The sequence below is a fragment of the Myxine glutinosa genome, chromosome 6 (assembly GCF_964187855.1).
Source record: "Myxine glutinosa chromosome 6, kmMyxGlut1.1, whole genome shotgun sequence".
NCBI lineage: Eukaryota > Metazoa > Chordata > Myxini > Myxiniformes > Myxinidae > Myxine > Myxine glutinosa.
In genome coordinates this window covers 143,132,593-143,148,412 of record NC_136266.1, presented here as the reverse complement: position 1 = coordinate 143,148,412, position 15,820 = coordinate 143,132,593, and the positions used below count along the sequence as shown (strand labels likewise).

General features: G+C 45.2%; 1 protein-coding gene across 1 annotated transcript in view; it reads left to right on the top strand.

The window, feature by feature from the left end:
- Positions 1-15,820, top strand: part of LOC137430386 (uncharacterized) — a 96,943-nt gene that overhangs the window by 42,546 nt on the left and 38,577 nt on the right. The window contains 3 exon segments of the mRNA XM_078781080.1: positions 7,087-7,203; positions 10,569-10,771; positions 10,861-10,921. Of these exon segments, the coding sequence (XP_078637206.1) occupies positions 7,087-7,203; positions 10,569-10,771; positions 10,861-10,921 (381 nt within the window).

The window sequence follows — 15,820 nt, the reverse complement described above, 5'->3', positions numbered from 1 at the left end:
ATGGTTAAGTTTTGTGGTTAAATTAGTGTTGCGTGTTGTTTGTTTCCTCCCTCCACAGGAGCGATGGAATGAAGATCAATGTACATACTTGCATGATGGTTAAGGGGTTTAGCATGTTAAGGAAGTGTAGGTAGGTAGTCCGACTCACTTCCCACAGCCCTTCCTGATTTATTTCATAGGTTAATTAAGTATGTGACAGAAAGTGTTGAGGCTGGAATGGTAGCGCCTGCGGTGAACCTTGCAGGAGCTACGGTTCCAGGGGGGGGGCTGTGTTATGAATTTTGGTAGAGCAACATCTAGAGCGAGGTAGATCTGATAGGTAGGTATTCGACTGTCGTGACAGGGACTCTACATGTAATAAGTTCTTGATGTTTAGGCGTTTGTCGGGGTAATATGTATGATTGTGGATCTACCTGGAGATTCGGGTGTTAAATAGTGAGGGATTAAAGGTAACGCCCCTGTGAGTTTCACCTAGTAGTCAAACCTTTGTCCATTATGGCACTCCAAACCACATAAACATTAGTTAGGTCCTTAGCGCAACATTAAATAATTCCTTTCCCTGACAATGACTTCGGAACAAACGGACAGGAAACCAGGCCAAAACCACCGCCACAATTGGCCGCCACCGTTTACACCTCCAAGGCCTACAAACCTCGCCTGGCACGTGTTATAACACAAGGACCGCGGGGGTCGGGGACGGGAGAGTGGAGTGATGCCGCAGAGGGCGTGACCTGGGCGAGCCGGCGAGTTGGGAGGCTTTTTATTGGCTGAGGAGTGCGCCAATGTGACGTCATCGGCCAGAGATATTAGCGACGGTCGGACGCCTTTTGGCACGGAGAGTTGGCACAAAGAGTTGGCACTCAGCAGTCGGCAGTCAGGAGTTGGCACTGAGAGTTGGCATTGGGAGTTGGCACTGAGAGTTGGCACTGAGAGTTGGCACTGAGAGTTGGCACTGAGAGTTGGCACTGAGAGTTGGCACTGAGGAGTTGGCACTGAGGAGTTGGCAGCTGGCACTTGGCACTTGGCAGTTGGCTGCCAGCACTCCCGCGCCAGCACTCCCGCAGAGAGTCGAGTCAAGTGGAGTCGTTTGCTTTGTGCAGCCCTGCGTGGGACCTTTGGAGCAAGGGAGCTCGTGGTGTGGATGTGCCGTTGAACCGACGAGGCCTGGTGGTGCTCAGGGCCATGGAACTTGGAGCGAGGCGTGCCGCGGGACGGAAGGAGCCGGGTGTTGGACGGCGGCCACCAAGACGACAAGGACGAGATAAGGCCGTACCCGCGAATACACTTTGCATAAAACTAAAAGACGTGTTATTTTCGTATTCATCTCCCTCGTATTGTGTTTGGAATCTGTTGTGCGTGGGATCCCAATTTAGGCTTATTAGAGTTATTAGTATTACCAGCGCGTGCTTTTTTCACTGTTATTACTTTTCAATAATAAATCCTTATATTATTTTCTGTATATATCTGAACGCAGTTTCCTGGGTGTTTCATTTTAATAGATAAGGCTGCGGAGCTTGCTGTGTCCGCCATTCCGTGCGTTTAACTTTGTGTTGATTTGGAATACGCCATTGAGTTTTCGCCTCGGGAGTGTAAAGCCTCGCAATCGGCCATCCGAAATATGGTCAATATGGTCAAATATATGAAACATGGTCAAAAATATGGTCAATTATAGAGTCTTTTCAGATCTAGAACAGTCTTTTGTCTGGCTACACTACAGCTAGCCGTGGTTTTCTGTTGTATCTTCACTGCGGTAGGGCAAAGTCTGTGCAGTGGTGTGTTGCATTGTGCCATTCACAAAAGTACAATTAAGTTTCTTTGGTTATGGTTGTTTCAAATAAATATCCTAACTGAGTTTGCCTTTTGTTCATTCATTTCATTTCGTATGCCGCTGATGCAGTGCCCTTCTGTAGGTTAGGGAAGGAATTTATCATTTGTTCAAGGTGCCGGCGATAACTCGCCTACTCTTTAGAAAGGACATTATGGGATCTTTAACGTCCACTTGCTAATGCCGACAGACAGGACGGCCAGTTTTACCTGCTTCCAAGGAACTGCCGATGAGACACCAGGATGGAGGTTTATAGCTGGGTCACAATTCAAATCCAGGCTAGATGGTTGAGACAGGGCGAGAGTGCAAAGCTCAATATTTAGTCCAACCCTTCATCTTTTATCACTTGCATGGAAATATAATTTCAGTATTCCTTTGAACGAACTACCTCCATAAGGCTACATTTACTCATCTTACTATAATTCACCAAATGTCCATCTGTCCGTTCGAAGGTACCGCAAAAACGGCTGAACCGATCGCAATGGGTGGGTATTCCTGGGACCCCTTGGAGTAAAATAGGCTATATTGTTTTTCCAATTTTCCAGTTTTTCCAAACACAATGGAATAATATTTACCGATATTAACAGTGATGTGGCTTTTGTTGAAATTCTACAAATACTGTTTATTCTACGTACCAGGAGAGAGTAGATAGACTCCTGAAGAACTCTTCCTCTATAAATGTGTGGCTCCGAAGTAACATGGCAGCGTGTGCAAAGCGACTGAGAAACAGGTGCAGCGGCCGCTTCCGTGTTACAGATTCGGCGTGCAATCTTCACACATAAATGTGCGACTACACCGATCGTAACGATTTTTTGTGAGTATTCCTGAAACCCCTGCAGTAAAATAGGCATAATGCATCATCCGTGTTTTACATTACCTCAGTGTAATTAAAACCGTGAACACAGCGAATTTAGGGGAGTCCATTGATCGTGTACCCGCCCGCCCACTGGCAACGGTACCCGCCCGCCCACTGGCAACGGTACCCGCCCTAAGAGCGGGGCTTCAATTGGGAGGCGTAAATGATTATTGAAACGATTTATATAAACATCCGTTAAATCATATCACACTCAAATCATCAAAATCTAAACAGTATTTTTAGAATTTCAATAAAAAAAACCACATCACTGTTCATATCGGTAAATATTATTCCATCGTGTTTCAAATCGTGATATCAACTGTACGCTTTTCTTTAGGAAAATTCTTTAGGAAAAAAAATGGAATGATGTACCTCTTCTTCAGCTTAGACTCTTGGGAAACCTGATCTGTTTGTGACGTTTACCTGCAACCAGACTCGGCGTCAGAACAAATCTAATCGGGGGGCATGAGGGTAACCACGGGGGGAGGGCACTAACTGCCGTTCGAGAACTCAATCTATGATGTACAGTCACGTGAAAAAGTAAGTACACCCCATGTAAAGTTTTACCTTTTTCAACATATTTCAACATACAGCTATTTGATGTTCATTTCAACAATATTGATAGATAAAGGTGATATAATATAACAAATATCATGAAACATTTACATTTTGTAGTCCATTGTATAATTTAAATAAACATAAATGCAAATTTCACATGTGGAAAAAGTAAGTACACCCCAACATTTATTACTACTTCAAATACCTAAAATTAGAATCAGGTGCACCAGCTCAGTCTATCTATCAATATTGTTGAAATGAAGATCAAATAGCTGTATGTTGAAATATGTTGAAAAAGTCAAAACTTTACATGGGGTGTACTTACTTTTTCACGTGACTGTAAATGCTTGATAATAAGAGTTTGCCGTCAACAACCAACACACCAACCCAGTTCCAATTTAGAAACATACTGCAAAGTCTCTCTCTTACACACACACACACACACACACACACACACACACACACACACACACACACACACACAGCACTGTGCACCCACACTGCACAAAATATGGCCTACATACAAGCCATGTCTTTTCTCTCTCTCTCTCTCTCTCTCTCTCTCTCTCTCTCTCTCTCTCTCTCTCTCTCTCTCTCTCTCTCTCACTCTCACTCTCACTCTCACTCTCACTCTCACACACACACACACACACACTGCACTGTGCCCCCACACTGCACAAAATATAGCCTACGTGCAAGCCACGTCTCTGTCTCTCACTCTTTCACTCTTTCACTCACTGCACTGTGCACGTCATTGGACCATCATTTGAAATCGACTATTTTTCTCCACTCTTACCGAATAAATGCAGACAGACCCAAAAATCCATCAGCATTTTGCGTGATAAGCATGAAAGCCAAGGCTGGCATCATAAAGTGAATTAAACGCATGGCTTACCTTCAGAAGAGTTGCAGGCGGTGAGTGTTGGTGCTGAACCTCCTAAGAATGGTGTCCTTCCACTCAGTTGTGCATTTTCGGGTTAAGTCCCTCTCAAACGCTAGCTGAACCAACTGGGCCTTTCTTTTGTGGAGCATTGCGTGTCTGTGGTCCGAAAATACGTTTCTCAGAGTGGAGAATGAATTCTCGCATATTGCTGTGGAGGCACTAAATGTTGAGGCATGTTTGAAAGCAGTCAGTACACTGGGCATTCCGATCAGATGTGTGTGATACTCTGAGAGGATGTGCTGTGTAGTCCAATCCCCCTCGATTGGCTGTGATTGTTTTTGTGAGCTGAAAAACTGTTTAGCAACTTCGTAATCTGCCTCAATTATAGGCGACCGTGACAGGTCCATAATATGCTTCACAGCCTTTACATCAAGAAATGTATCACTTTCTGGATTCAGTGCAACAAGTGCACTAGCCAAGTGTGAGTTCCGCTCGCTGAATCTGTGATCCATCTCTCCAAGCACTGAATCAATAGTGTTGTCGTTCAGTCTCTGAAGTTCTATTTTTTCATCATCATCCTTGTGTCCTGCAGTTCCCATAACGACATACTCATCCATATTTGTGTTTGCTTGCGTCTCCGTTTGGGGATCGTGGGTCTCAGTGATGCGCTGACAGCCGTGGCCATGTCCCACACCTGATTAAACTCCTCGTCACAACGGAGTTTCCATACACAAGCTGTTGCACTCGCCACGATATTTAAACCTGTCATCAAGTCAGTGTCCTCTCTCTGTAGACGCTTGTTTGGTGGGTCCAACAGGGCAAGAACTGTATGCACTACCTTGGCAATTAATGAGAAACTGGGCTCGGTCATCTCGCGCAGCAGGCCCAAAGCCTCCATTCGTATTTCTGTGCCATAGGCCAGCACAGAGTCAATCTCAGTCAAAAGAGATGTTGTCATTAAAGGATTTTACAATGACTGACACAGTGGCAAGATGTCCCGTCTATCTCTGTTCCGGAAGGCATTTAATATGCACACCCTTATAGTGCACAGCAATTGTGGGCTTCTTGCAGAATTTGTAGAGGGCATTACACACATGAAAAAAGTCCACTACAGCTGTCTCTGCTGGCATTGCGTGTACTACCACGAAGTGTAGCTGGTGGTTAAGACAGTGTACATAAGGTATCACGACCTAGTTTCTCTTGCAGTAGCTTCTGGATGCCACCATGACATGATTTCTTCCCAGACATCAGAGCAGCCCCATCAAATACCTGGCTTAGAATCTTTGATGTGTCCAGTCCAACTTCATTTAGCTCTGCCAAAATAGTGTCTGTTAATGTCTGTGCGTCACCTTTGCCAGCTGTTGATATGGTTAGCAGGCGCTCTGTGACCTCATATGACTCATTTACAAATGGAATGACAATCGATATATTTTCACACCCGGTGGAGTCACGGGTTCCATCTACTATCAAAGTGTAATAGGAGTCGCCTACTTCCTCCAATATAGCCTCTGTCACCACACTGCTGAGTGTACTTATGAATTCATTTTGCATGTCGTGACGGGTGTACGTGGCGTTGCGAGGGATTGTTTTCACAACATCAGCCAATTCAGGGTCCTTTTTAATTGTATAGTCCAGTAAGGAGAGGAAAAGTCCACTCCCCCCCTCCGACATGTTGTCAAAAGCCTCTATCTTCCCTCGTAAAGGCAACTGGTTTTCCACCAAAAATCCGACAACATTGATGAGAGAGGAAACATAATACCTGTTCTTTCGTAGTTGGTCTGCGTTGACAAGTGTTGAAATCTCCTTTCCAGTATTGACACGCCTCTCCCGCTCCTTCCACAGTGTATAGCAAGAGATATGCTCCTTTGAAGACTCGTGTTTATGAAATCCCCGATCTCTCTCCACAGCATTTTTCCAGTTACGAAAGCCCACACTCACAAAGGCATCCAGTGTCCGAGACCTCCGAGTGGCGCTAGACAGCCGACAACAAAAACAAAATGCTGCATCAGCCTTGACACTGTATTCAAGCCAGTCTCGGTTGTGATACCAAGTGGAGACAAATGAACGCTTCCTACCACTGAAAATGCTGGCAGGGTACTGTTGTAAGACGATTTGGTTGGGCTGGTCAGTCCCTAGGTCATCTATGACGATGGATTGTCTTCCACAGCTAGCGCTTACATGGTGCATCATGGCTGCTCGCAGAAAGAGGCTCTTGTTCTTCAGAGGTGGCCGTGCTGGGCGCATTTGCTCCCTTTTCCGTTGGTGGAGTTGGAGGAGGCCTTGAAGAAGCAGCACCGTGTAGCCATTTTCTTATATCCATTTCTGTTTGAAGTGCAGTCTGATAGTTGCTTGCTCTCTCTGAAACATATTGGCGCCAAGCGCCGTCTGACTTGCTAATGCTAACTGTACGTTATGTGCGTGCTTATCTTGATGTAATGACAACAAATCAAACCAATAGGGCATTGGTCAAGCACCAGACCAATGAGCATACTACTTCCCCAAATGAGACCTTATGCAAATATGACCAACAGGGTGTGTTTTTTTCTTTTCTTATTTTTGTTTTGTTTTCATTTCATTTAGCGAAAAGGTTTTCACTTTTAATATGATAAATATAAATTAATTAATTAAACGCAAAGTTTGGCACCAAAGGCTTGGCCTGCTTGGGGGGCACAATAACTCATTTGGGGGGAATGACCCACGAATCCCCCCCCCCCCACCCCCCATAAGGCGCCAACCCTGCCTGCAACCCACAATGGCCAGAGATCACAAATTCACTTTTCCCAGAAGAGCAGCCCTGCGACTGACCTGACCTAACTGCACGCGTCTTCAGTATCAAGCTTAAATCTCTCATGGCGGATCTGAAGAGCGGAATGCTTGGAGAAGTGGTGGGCTACTTCGGCATGAAGGAGGATCAGAAACGTGGACTCCCACACTGCCACATCCTGCTGATACTTGCCGATGAAGGCAAGCCACGTGAGCCCAAGGACATTGATCGCATCGTGTCAGCCGAGATTCCTGATCCTCATATCAACCAAAAACTACATGATATAATCACACCCAACAACATCCATGGGCCATGCGGTGCTCTAAACCAAAGTTCACCATGCATGTCTCCACAACGGGAATGCGAGAAAAACTTCCCAAAACGCTTTGTATAGCATACCATGGTGACGGACTCTACGTACCCAATCTATCGGCGCCATTCACCAGCCCAAGGTGGTCAGACACACAAGAAGAAGGTGCGAGGACAGGATGTCGAGATCAACAACCAATGGATTGTGCCCTTCAACCCACTGCTGTCTTTGAAATACAACGCCCACAAAAACGTCGAGGTTGTGAATTCAGTATCCAGTGTCAAATACATATACAGTCCCTCGAAAAAGTAAGTACACCCCATGTAAAGTTTTGATTTATTTCAACATATTTCAACATACAGCTATTTGATCTTCATTTCAACAATATTGATAGATAAAGGTGATATAATATAACAAATATCATGAAACATTTACATTTTGTAGTCCATTGTATAATTTAAATAAACATCAATGCAAATTTCGCATGTGGGAAAAGTAAGTACACCCTACATTTATCACGACTTCAAACACCTAAAATTAGAATCAGGTGCACCAGCTCAGGTGCAAATGATTAGAACATCGTTAGAGAGGATCTTGGAGGAACCTGTCTTATTTAAACCTCAGACATTTAGTTTGGTTTGCTCTTTTTTGTTGAAGTGTGCGGCGTCACCATGCCTAGATCAAAAGAGCTCTCTGAGGCCTTCAGAAAGAAGGTTTCGATGCCTACGAGTCTGGGAAGTGATTTAAAGAGATCTCCAAACAATTTGAAATCAATCATTCGACTGTCCGGAAGATCATCTACAAGTGGAGAAGATTCCAAACAACTGCCAACTTGTTCAGGCCAGGCCGCCCCAGCAAGTTCAGCCCGAGAGCAGACCGCCAGATGCTGAAAGAAGTCTCTAAGAACCCCAGAATGTCATCACTGGACCTACAGGTAGCCCTTGCCACTGTTGATGTCAAAGTGCACGAGTCTACCAATAGAAAGAGGCTGCACAAATTTGATCTACATGGGAGGTGTGCCAGGAGGAAACCTTTGCTGTCCAGAAAGAACATCAGGGTAAGACTAAAGTTTGCCAATGAACACCTAGGCAAAGACCAGCACTCTGGAACAATGTGCTCTCGACAGATGAGTCAAAGGTAGAGCTATTTGGCCACAGTACCAGAAGACGTGTTTGGCAAAAACCAAAGACAGCATTTGACCAAAAGAACCTGATACCAACTGTAAAGCATGGTGGTGGAAATATTGTTACGGTTTTCCGCCGCCCTTCCTACCCTTACCAAGGGGAGATTAAACCCCTTGTTCTTCCTGGGCCGGCGTAACCGAGACTTGAAACGCCCCTTCCGGGCAAACGCAAGGTAGGGTTTCGGGACCAAGTCTCGCACGTACCTAAATACCTGCGCCGCCACGGAAGCGGGGAAGCAAGCCTCGCACGAGCCACGTGTAATTTGAGTACACCGAGCGGATTGCGTACCACATCGTCCGTGCAGTTTTCTAGTATTGGAACCCGATTCGAGCGGTTCTATTCGTACCACGCTTAGTCAATGATGGAAAACATGAGACGGTCGAATAAAAGGAATAACACAATTTAATTATTATTTACACTTATGTACAAGTCGGTAGAAAGCAGACACAGAGCAGAACTTAATCAGTCTTATACTTAAAAGCCCAGACTCGGGCCTGATCACACTCACACAGGGGAATTGCAGGCAGAATGGTGTCCACGCGCTGCCTTGGTCGTCCAGGAATGGCGGCCCGGCGTGCTCTCCACGGTCCCAGCACGTCCCGCGAAGATGGCAAGCAGGCGGTGGAAAAGGATCCTCGCAGCGCGTCTCTCAAACAAAAGGCAGCAGATGAGGCAGGAAGGCGGGAAGGAATGTACGCGTCTCTCGGCACGGCTGGGCGGTTCCACACCGCGTTTAGTAACCAGCGCGCTATCACTCGCGTAACCCAATGCAATAGAGGCTCAGCCTCATGCTCAACCGAGCGTCACTTTAATACGAGCGCTTATACCTGGTTCATGCGCGTCTCTCCGATCTCGTAACTCTCATAAATACGCGCCTCTTCAATAGCTCATAACTCACCAAACTCACCGCACTCAACTGCTCGTAACTCAATGCTACCGAACTGCTTCTATGCTTCTCGTGGGGGCTTTGCGCAACGGGTTATATGGACACCCCCTGAGCCCTCTCGAACATGCCAGTCACGCCCTGCCGCAGCCACTCCCCTTGAGCCCTGATTGGCGGCTTGCGCTTACCGTCAGCTTCTTCGCCGCCCTCATTCGGTCCCGACCCGACCTGCCAGGCCTGCCTCGTGTTACTTCACGCCAAAAAGCCAAAGGCAGCACAAAGAGGCGTAAGAGGCATAAGGCAATGGAGGCAGCATAAGGCAATTAAACCATGAAAAGGACCTAACTCTCATTATTCTACTCAACGCAAAACTAACACATGAAAAAGACTATTCTCGCACATACTATGAAATAACTGAACTATCGCGAGGCTACATGTTGTTGTGTGACTAAACTATGAGTGGGAAATTTAACCTTTATTGTACAAAACTCAAAACCGCAACAATATTATGGTTTGGGGCAGCTTTGCTGCATCAGGGCCTGGGCAGCTCACCATCATAGAATCCACTATGAATTCTTCATTGTACCAGGGGGTGCTTGAGGAAAATGTGAGGCCATCTGTCGGAAAGTTGAAGCTCAACTGAAGGTGGACCTTGCAACCTGACAATGACCCTAAACATACCAATAAATCCACCAAGGAATAGCTGAAAAGAAAGAAATGGAGGGTTCTGGAATGGCCAAGTCAAAGCCCGGATCTAAATCCCATCGAGATGTTGTGGGGGGATTTGAAACGAGCTGTGCATGCAAGAAACTCCTCAAACATCGCACAGCTGAAAGAATTCTGCATGGAGGAGTGGGCAAAAATTTCTCCCAGTCGATGTCAGAGACTGGTAGACAGTTATAAGAAACGCCTACTTGAGGTTGTTTCTGCCAAATGGGGCAATACCACCTATTAGAGACAAGGGTGTACTTACTTTTTCCACAGAAGGAAATGGCATCTGTTAATTTTTTGTTAAATAAATTATTGCAAAGTCAATTTTTCATTGTTTTTTGTTCAATTAGATCACCTTTATCTATAGATACTGTTTAAATGAAGATCAAATATTGATATGTCCACATATGTTAAAAAGATTTTAAAAAACATTTAATGGGGTGTACTTACCTTTTCACGTGACTGTAGTGATGGATGTATGTGACTAAGGGCAGCGACCGTGTTACCATAAAGCTGGCCATCGGAGAAGAAGGAGATATCACCAATGACGAAATACAGTGCTTTGTGGATGCGAGATAATCAGTGCCTCTGCAGCTTACTGGCGCCTGTACGAGTTCCCTATCCAGCAGATGAAGCCTCCCGTGCAAAAGCTTCAAATCCACTTGGAAGATGAGCTACTCATCCTGTTCCAACCAGAAGATCTGCATGACATCGTCAACTGTGGTCCACCGAAAACAAAGCTCACAGAATTCTTCAAGCTGAACCAGAACACTGAAGTGAAGATCACCTACCCTGATGTATTTAAGCAATTCAGGTGGGTGCAGAATACCTCATTTTGGAACCGAGGATTCCAATCATTCCATCCGAAAACCTGTTCTCCTTCCAGATGCAGCGAAAACAATTCCCTGTCCGAGTCTGCTTTGCAATGACCAGTAACAAGGCTCAAGGTCAGACATTAGAAAAGGTAGGCATCTACCTAAAGACAGATTTCTTCAGCCATGGAGAGCTTTATGTCGCCATGAGTCGCGTTGGCAGCAGCGACAATATAAAAATGTTTGCCAATAACTTCAAAGAGAGAAAAGGAACTTTTATCAGCAATGTCGTCTATCCTGAAGTTCTAAGCTGAAGAAGAGGTACAAAATCATTCCATTTTTTTTCCTTAAAGAAAAGCGCACAGTTGATATCACGATTTGAAACATGATGGAATAATATTTACGGATATGAACAGTGATGTGGTTTTTATTGAAATTCCAAAGATACTGTTTAGATTTTGATGACTTGCGTGTGATATGATTTAACGGATGTTGAAATAAATCGTTTAAAATAAAAAAAAGCCTTCAATTTCTGATATTTTACCTTTTCATTTGGGCCTCCCAATTGAAGCCCCCGCCCGTAGGGCGGGCACAGTTGCTAGTTACTTAAACACAGCAGCCAAGTTTTTTTTATCCTCCTACACAACTTCTATTTACATATTTTCTCCTTCCTCCCCAAACCAGATACCCTCTCTATTTTCAATTGCCCTTTCTCGTTTTCCCACTTTTGATGCATTGCATAATTTGCATGTAACCCTAAACTATAACTGGCTGCAAACTGCGATTAGAATGTGTTGTACTTACATCGATAACTTCAAATTAATAACTCATTTTTCAGTTAACAACTAGGGTTCAAGCCAGCTTTTGACAGCTTTAGACTTGGACATGTGTTTTTTTATGCCTGACTAGTGACTATAAACTGTCAGATTGGTGCTCGACACGCAGTGGGTGGGCATCACCAAGTCCGCTACCCTCAGACATTCAGCTCATGCCCCATCTGTGAGAATTACTTGATACGTAGATGTAAAAGATGCCACGGTGTATTTCATGAAGAGTAGGCAAGTTCTATTGTCGGCACGATGTTCAAATTAAAAATTCTTGCCAAAATCAACTCCAGTTGTGTATGTCATGCCTGGCCAACCAGTTCGTGTAAGACTTTGGCCAAGAGTACATGCCCTGTGAGCGACAAACTCCAAGTTAATGGGAAAATAGCATAAAGAGGAGAGAGTATTGGTTCGACATGTGTTTCTCAATTGAGGTTTTAAAACATCAAGAATCCCATCTGAACTAATGCTGGAAACCCCTGTTCAAATCCCATGTGCTATATATTATTTGTGACATATTTACTTATGTCCTTGTGATTGACGTCTACAAAGAAAAAGCACCGAGATGTATCTTGGTTACAAGGCCAAATTCATGGCCATATAAGCTACGCATACTGTTTCTTCCATATACATTTTTTTTTTTTTTTTATTTATATAAAAACACCTTTTTATCGCATAGCCCATAGGGCAAGTCCATCTAGAACAGTGTTTGTCTCTCCATATGTATGTATGTATGAATATATGTATGTATGTATGCATGTATGCATGTCCCCTCAAACGTGCACCAATCAGAGCAGAGGATTCAGTCACGTGACAGAGGTGATGTGATTACGGCATACGACGGCTCACTCCACACACCGTCATTCTGATTTCTATGCCGTACAGGCCGAACATATAGGCCACAGGCTTCATGCTTTACTTTCAGGCCGCTTCGGGCAAATTAGACCAGGTTTCTTAATACAGTAACATCTTCTTCGTAACAATCTATCTATAATTCCAGCAATCTCTGTGTGTGTGTGTGTGTGTCTGTGTGTCTGTGTGTGTGTTTGTTTGTTTGTCTGTGACCGCTGTTTCTCGACAACCACGGGTCCGATATACTTTAAACTTGCCAGGTATATTGCTGGGGACCCGAGGATGTGCCTTTTCAAGGTTTCATATTAATCGGACAAGTAGTTACCGAGCTATGTCCAAAAAACGATTCAACCAATCAGAGAGCAGCGAGCTATCACGTGTGCCGAACGTGCCGAACAGACTCTGCCTCGGACGGCACATTTGAGAGCGTATTCATTTATTTCACGTTGGCAAACTATGTTGGCGTTAAACTATGTTTTAAAACTAATTAAAACTAATTTGCGATTCTTTCGCTTTCCTGCGCGTTTGTGCACGCTATGGCGATTTCTTTACCAAACTCCGCAAGCCGTTCGCTTTGGACCAAACCATTTCATGTAAATAGAGGGGGGGGGGGGGATTGTCACCGTACTCGCAAGCCGTTCGCTTTGGACCAAACCATTTCATGTAAATAGAGGGGGGGGATTGTCACCGTACTCGCAAGCCGTTCGCTTTGGACCAAACCATTTCATGTAAATAGAGGGGGGGGGGGGATATAATTTTAGATATATATATAGTACGGGCATGCCCTAGTAATAATAATGTTAATAATAATAACATAGTAAATGTAATCGTGACACTGCAATCCCTTTGTTGTGACTGCAAAGTTACTGGATTGAAGCAGTGTATGGTTGGTTCATTGTTGACTTGACTCATATGGAATAAACCAGTGTCTCAATGCAATCTCTTCATTTCCATGGTGACAGACAGTTTGTAGACTTACAGTACTTCAAAAAAATACTTACATTATTTGCTAACTGGTATCCCCACCCATGTCATACTATCCTCTTCAACAAAAGTATCAAACCCGGCTATGCCGCTGTTAGACTTTCGTTCTTGTTTATATACAAAGTCGAGGCTCGTGTAAGAGCTAACACATAAAAAAACATAAAAACAAACAGTTACACACATAAAACATATAATAAAGGGAGCGGGAGACGAGAGGGAACCACAAAAACAGTAGAAAACAGGGTCGGTAGATCTGTGAAAGGGAGAGCGCTGGGGTGGGGTACACGGGATAAACAAGCTGGACACGCCTCGGACTTTCAAGAAAGAAAATGGAATTTGAAAGAGGTGGATTTGGGGTGAATTAGTGGGGGTAGAAAAGATCAAGGTTTTGGATGGGGGAAGATAAGAGATGGTGGTGAACAGCTGTTTTGAAGACCTGGAGGGAGGAGTGTGATTGAAGTGAGTGTGGGAGTTTGTTCCAGAGGCGGGAGAAAAGAGGAATGAAAGAGTGAAGTTGAGCAGAGAGCCGAGATTTCGGCAGTTTAACCATCAGAGGGTGGCTGGCAGATCTTGTGCGACCTGTAGGAATATTTGGGGGACAGAGCACAGAGAGAGCTGGGGGAGCAAGGCCGGAGAGGAGTCGGTAGAAGACAGAAAGACCACCTACCTGCCTGCGGTGAGTGAGTGAAAGGCCCTCAGAGATAGCTTCATCGCGGGAGATTCCAATGATTCTGAAAGCTTTGGATTCAACAGCGTGAAGCCGAGCCAGGTGTGAGGCAGGAGCACCAGCCCATAGGGGAGAACAGTATTCCATTGAGCTGCGGATGAAAGCCTTGTATGTGGTGAGGAGCTCAGTCGTGTCAAGGAAGGACTTCGCACGACGGAGGATGCCCAGTCGGCGAATGGCTTTGGAGGCCAGCTTGGAAATGTGGTTTCCCAGGACAGATCATGGCAGATAGTGAGACCCAAAAGCGTGAGTGACAGAACTTCTTCAAGAGGATTGTTGAGAAAGTAGATGGGAGGGTTGTCCAGATGGTCTTTTCGGAGAGACATAGTAAGAGTGTGAGATTTGTCAGGATTGAAAGACATGTTCCACTTGTTTGACCAGTTTGTGATATTGTCCAGGTCTGTAGAGAGTGACGAGGATGCTGCCTGCCGATCTGAGGGTTGAGATATGCAGTGGCAGAGTGTGGAGTCATCAGCAAAGAGATAGAGAGGATTTTCCAGAGTCAGAGAGATCATTGATGAAGACCAGAAAAAGCACAGGGCCCAGAATACTGCCTTGAGGAACTCCAGCCTGGACAGGAAAGGGAGATGAGAGAATTCCATTTAGAGCCACATGTTGACTTCGACAGGAGAGGAAGTCCGTGAGCCATGCGTGGAGATTTCCATGGATACCATAAGAGGAGAGTTTGGAGAGCAGGGTGCGGTGCCAGTCCGTATCGAAGGCACGTGATATGTCAAGGGAGACAGCTCTGATTTCCCGTTGAGGATTGAGGACCTCCATCCCTTGTTGAGACAGGAGAAGCAGTATGTCCAGAGTGGAGTGGCCTGGTCTGAAACCAAATTGATGATCAGAGATCAAGCCATTGGAGAAGAGGAAAGATTTCATATCTGAAGCAATGATGGATTCCATGACTTTGCTGATAATTGGGAGCAGGCTGATTGGTCTGTAGTTGCAAGGATCTGTTTTTGCACCTTTTTTTGTGTAAAGCGGTAATGTTTGCTGATTTCCAGGATGCTGGCAGATGACCTTGAGCAAAGGATAGGGTGAAAAGAACAGAGAGAGGGTGAGATAGAGCGGCAGAGCAGGATTTTAGGACCCGTGGGCTGATGCCATCTGGTCCAGTTGCAGAATCAGAGTCGAGGTTTGACAAAAACTCCTCCACCTTGTCAGGAGAGAAGGTCACAGAGTCCAGGAGCAGTTTGGTTCGACTGGGAAAGGTGGGAACAGAGAGAGATGGGTTTGGGACTAAGGATTTTGAGGCAAACACAGAGTTGAGGCATTCGGCTTTGTCACGTGCGATGTCAACTGTGTGGCCATTTGAGGTAAGGGAGGGGATGGAGGGGGAACAAACACCAGAGACGGATTTGACCAGACGCCACCAGGATTTGGAGGAAGGAGACAGGTTTGAGAGTTCATTCTTGAGTGAGGAGAGATAGTGCTTCCTGGCACTCCTGAGGGTAGACACACACTTGTTCCGAGCTTGGTGGAAGGAACTGAGATTTCCTTCAGTTGGATTAGCCTTCCAAGAGGCAAAGGCAAGTTGTTTCAGGGCAACTGCCTCACCACAAGATTCAGTGTACCATGGACGGGAGGAAGGGTAAGAGAACTGAAGGCGAGATGGGATAAATCTGTGCATGAGAGAGATCA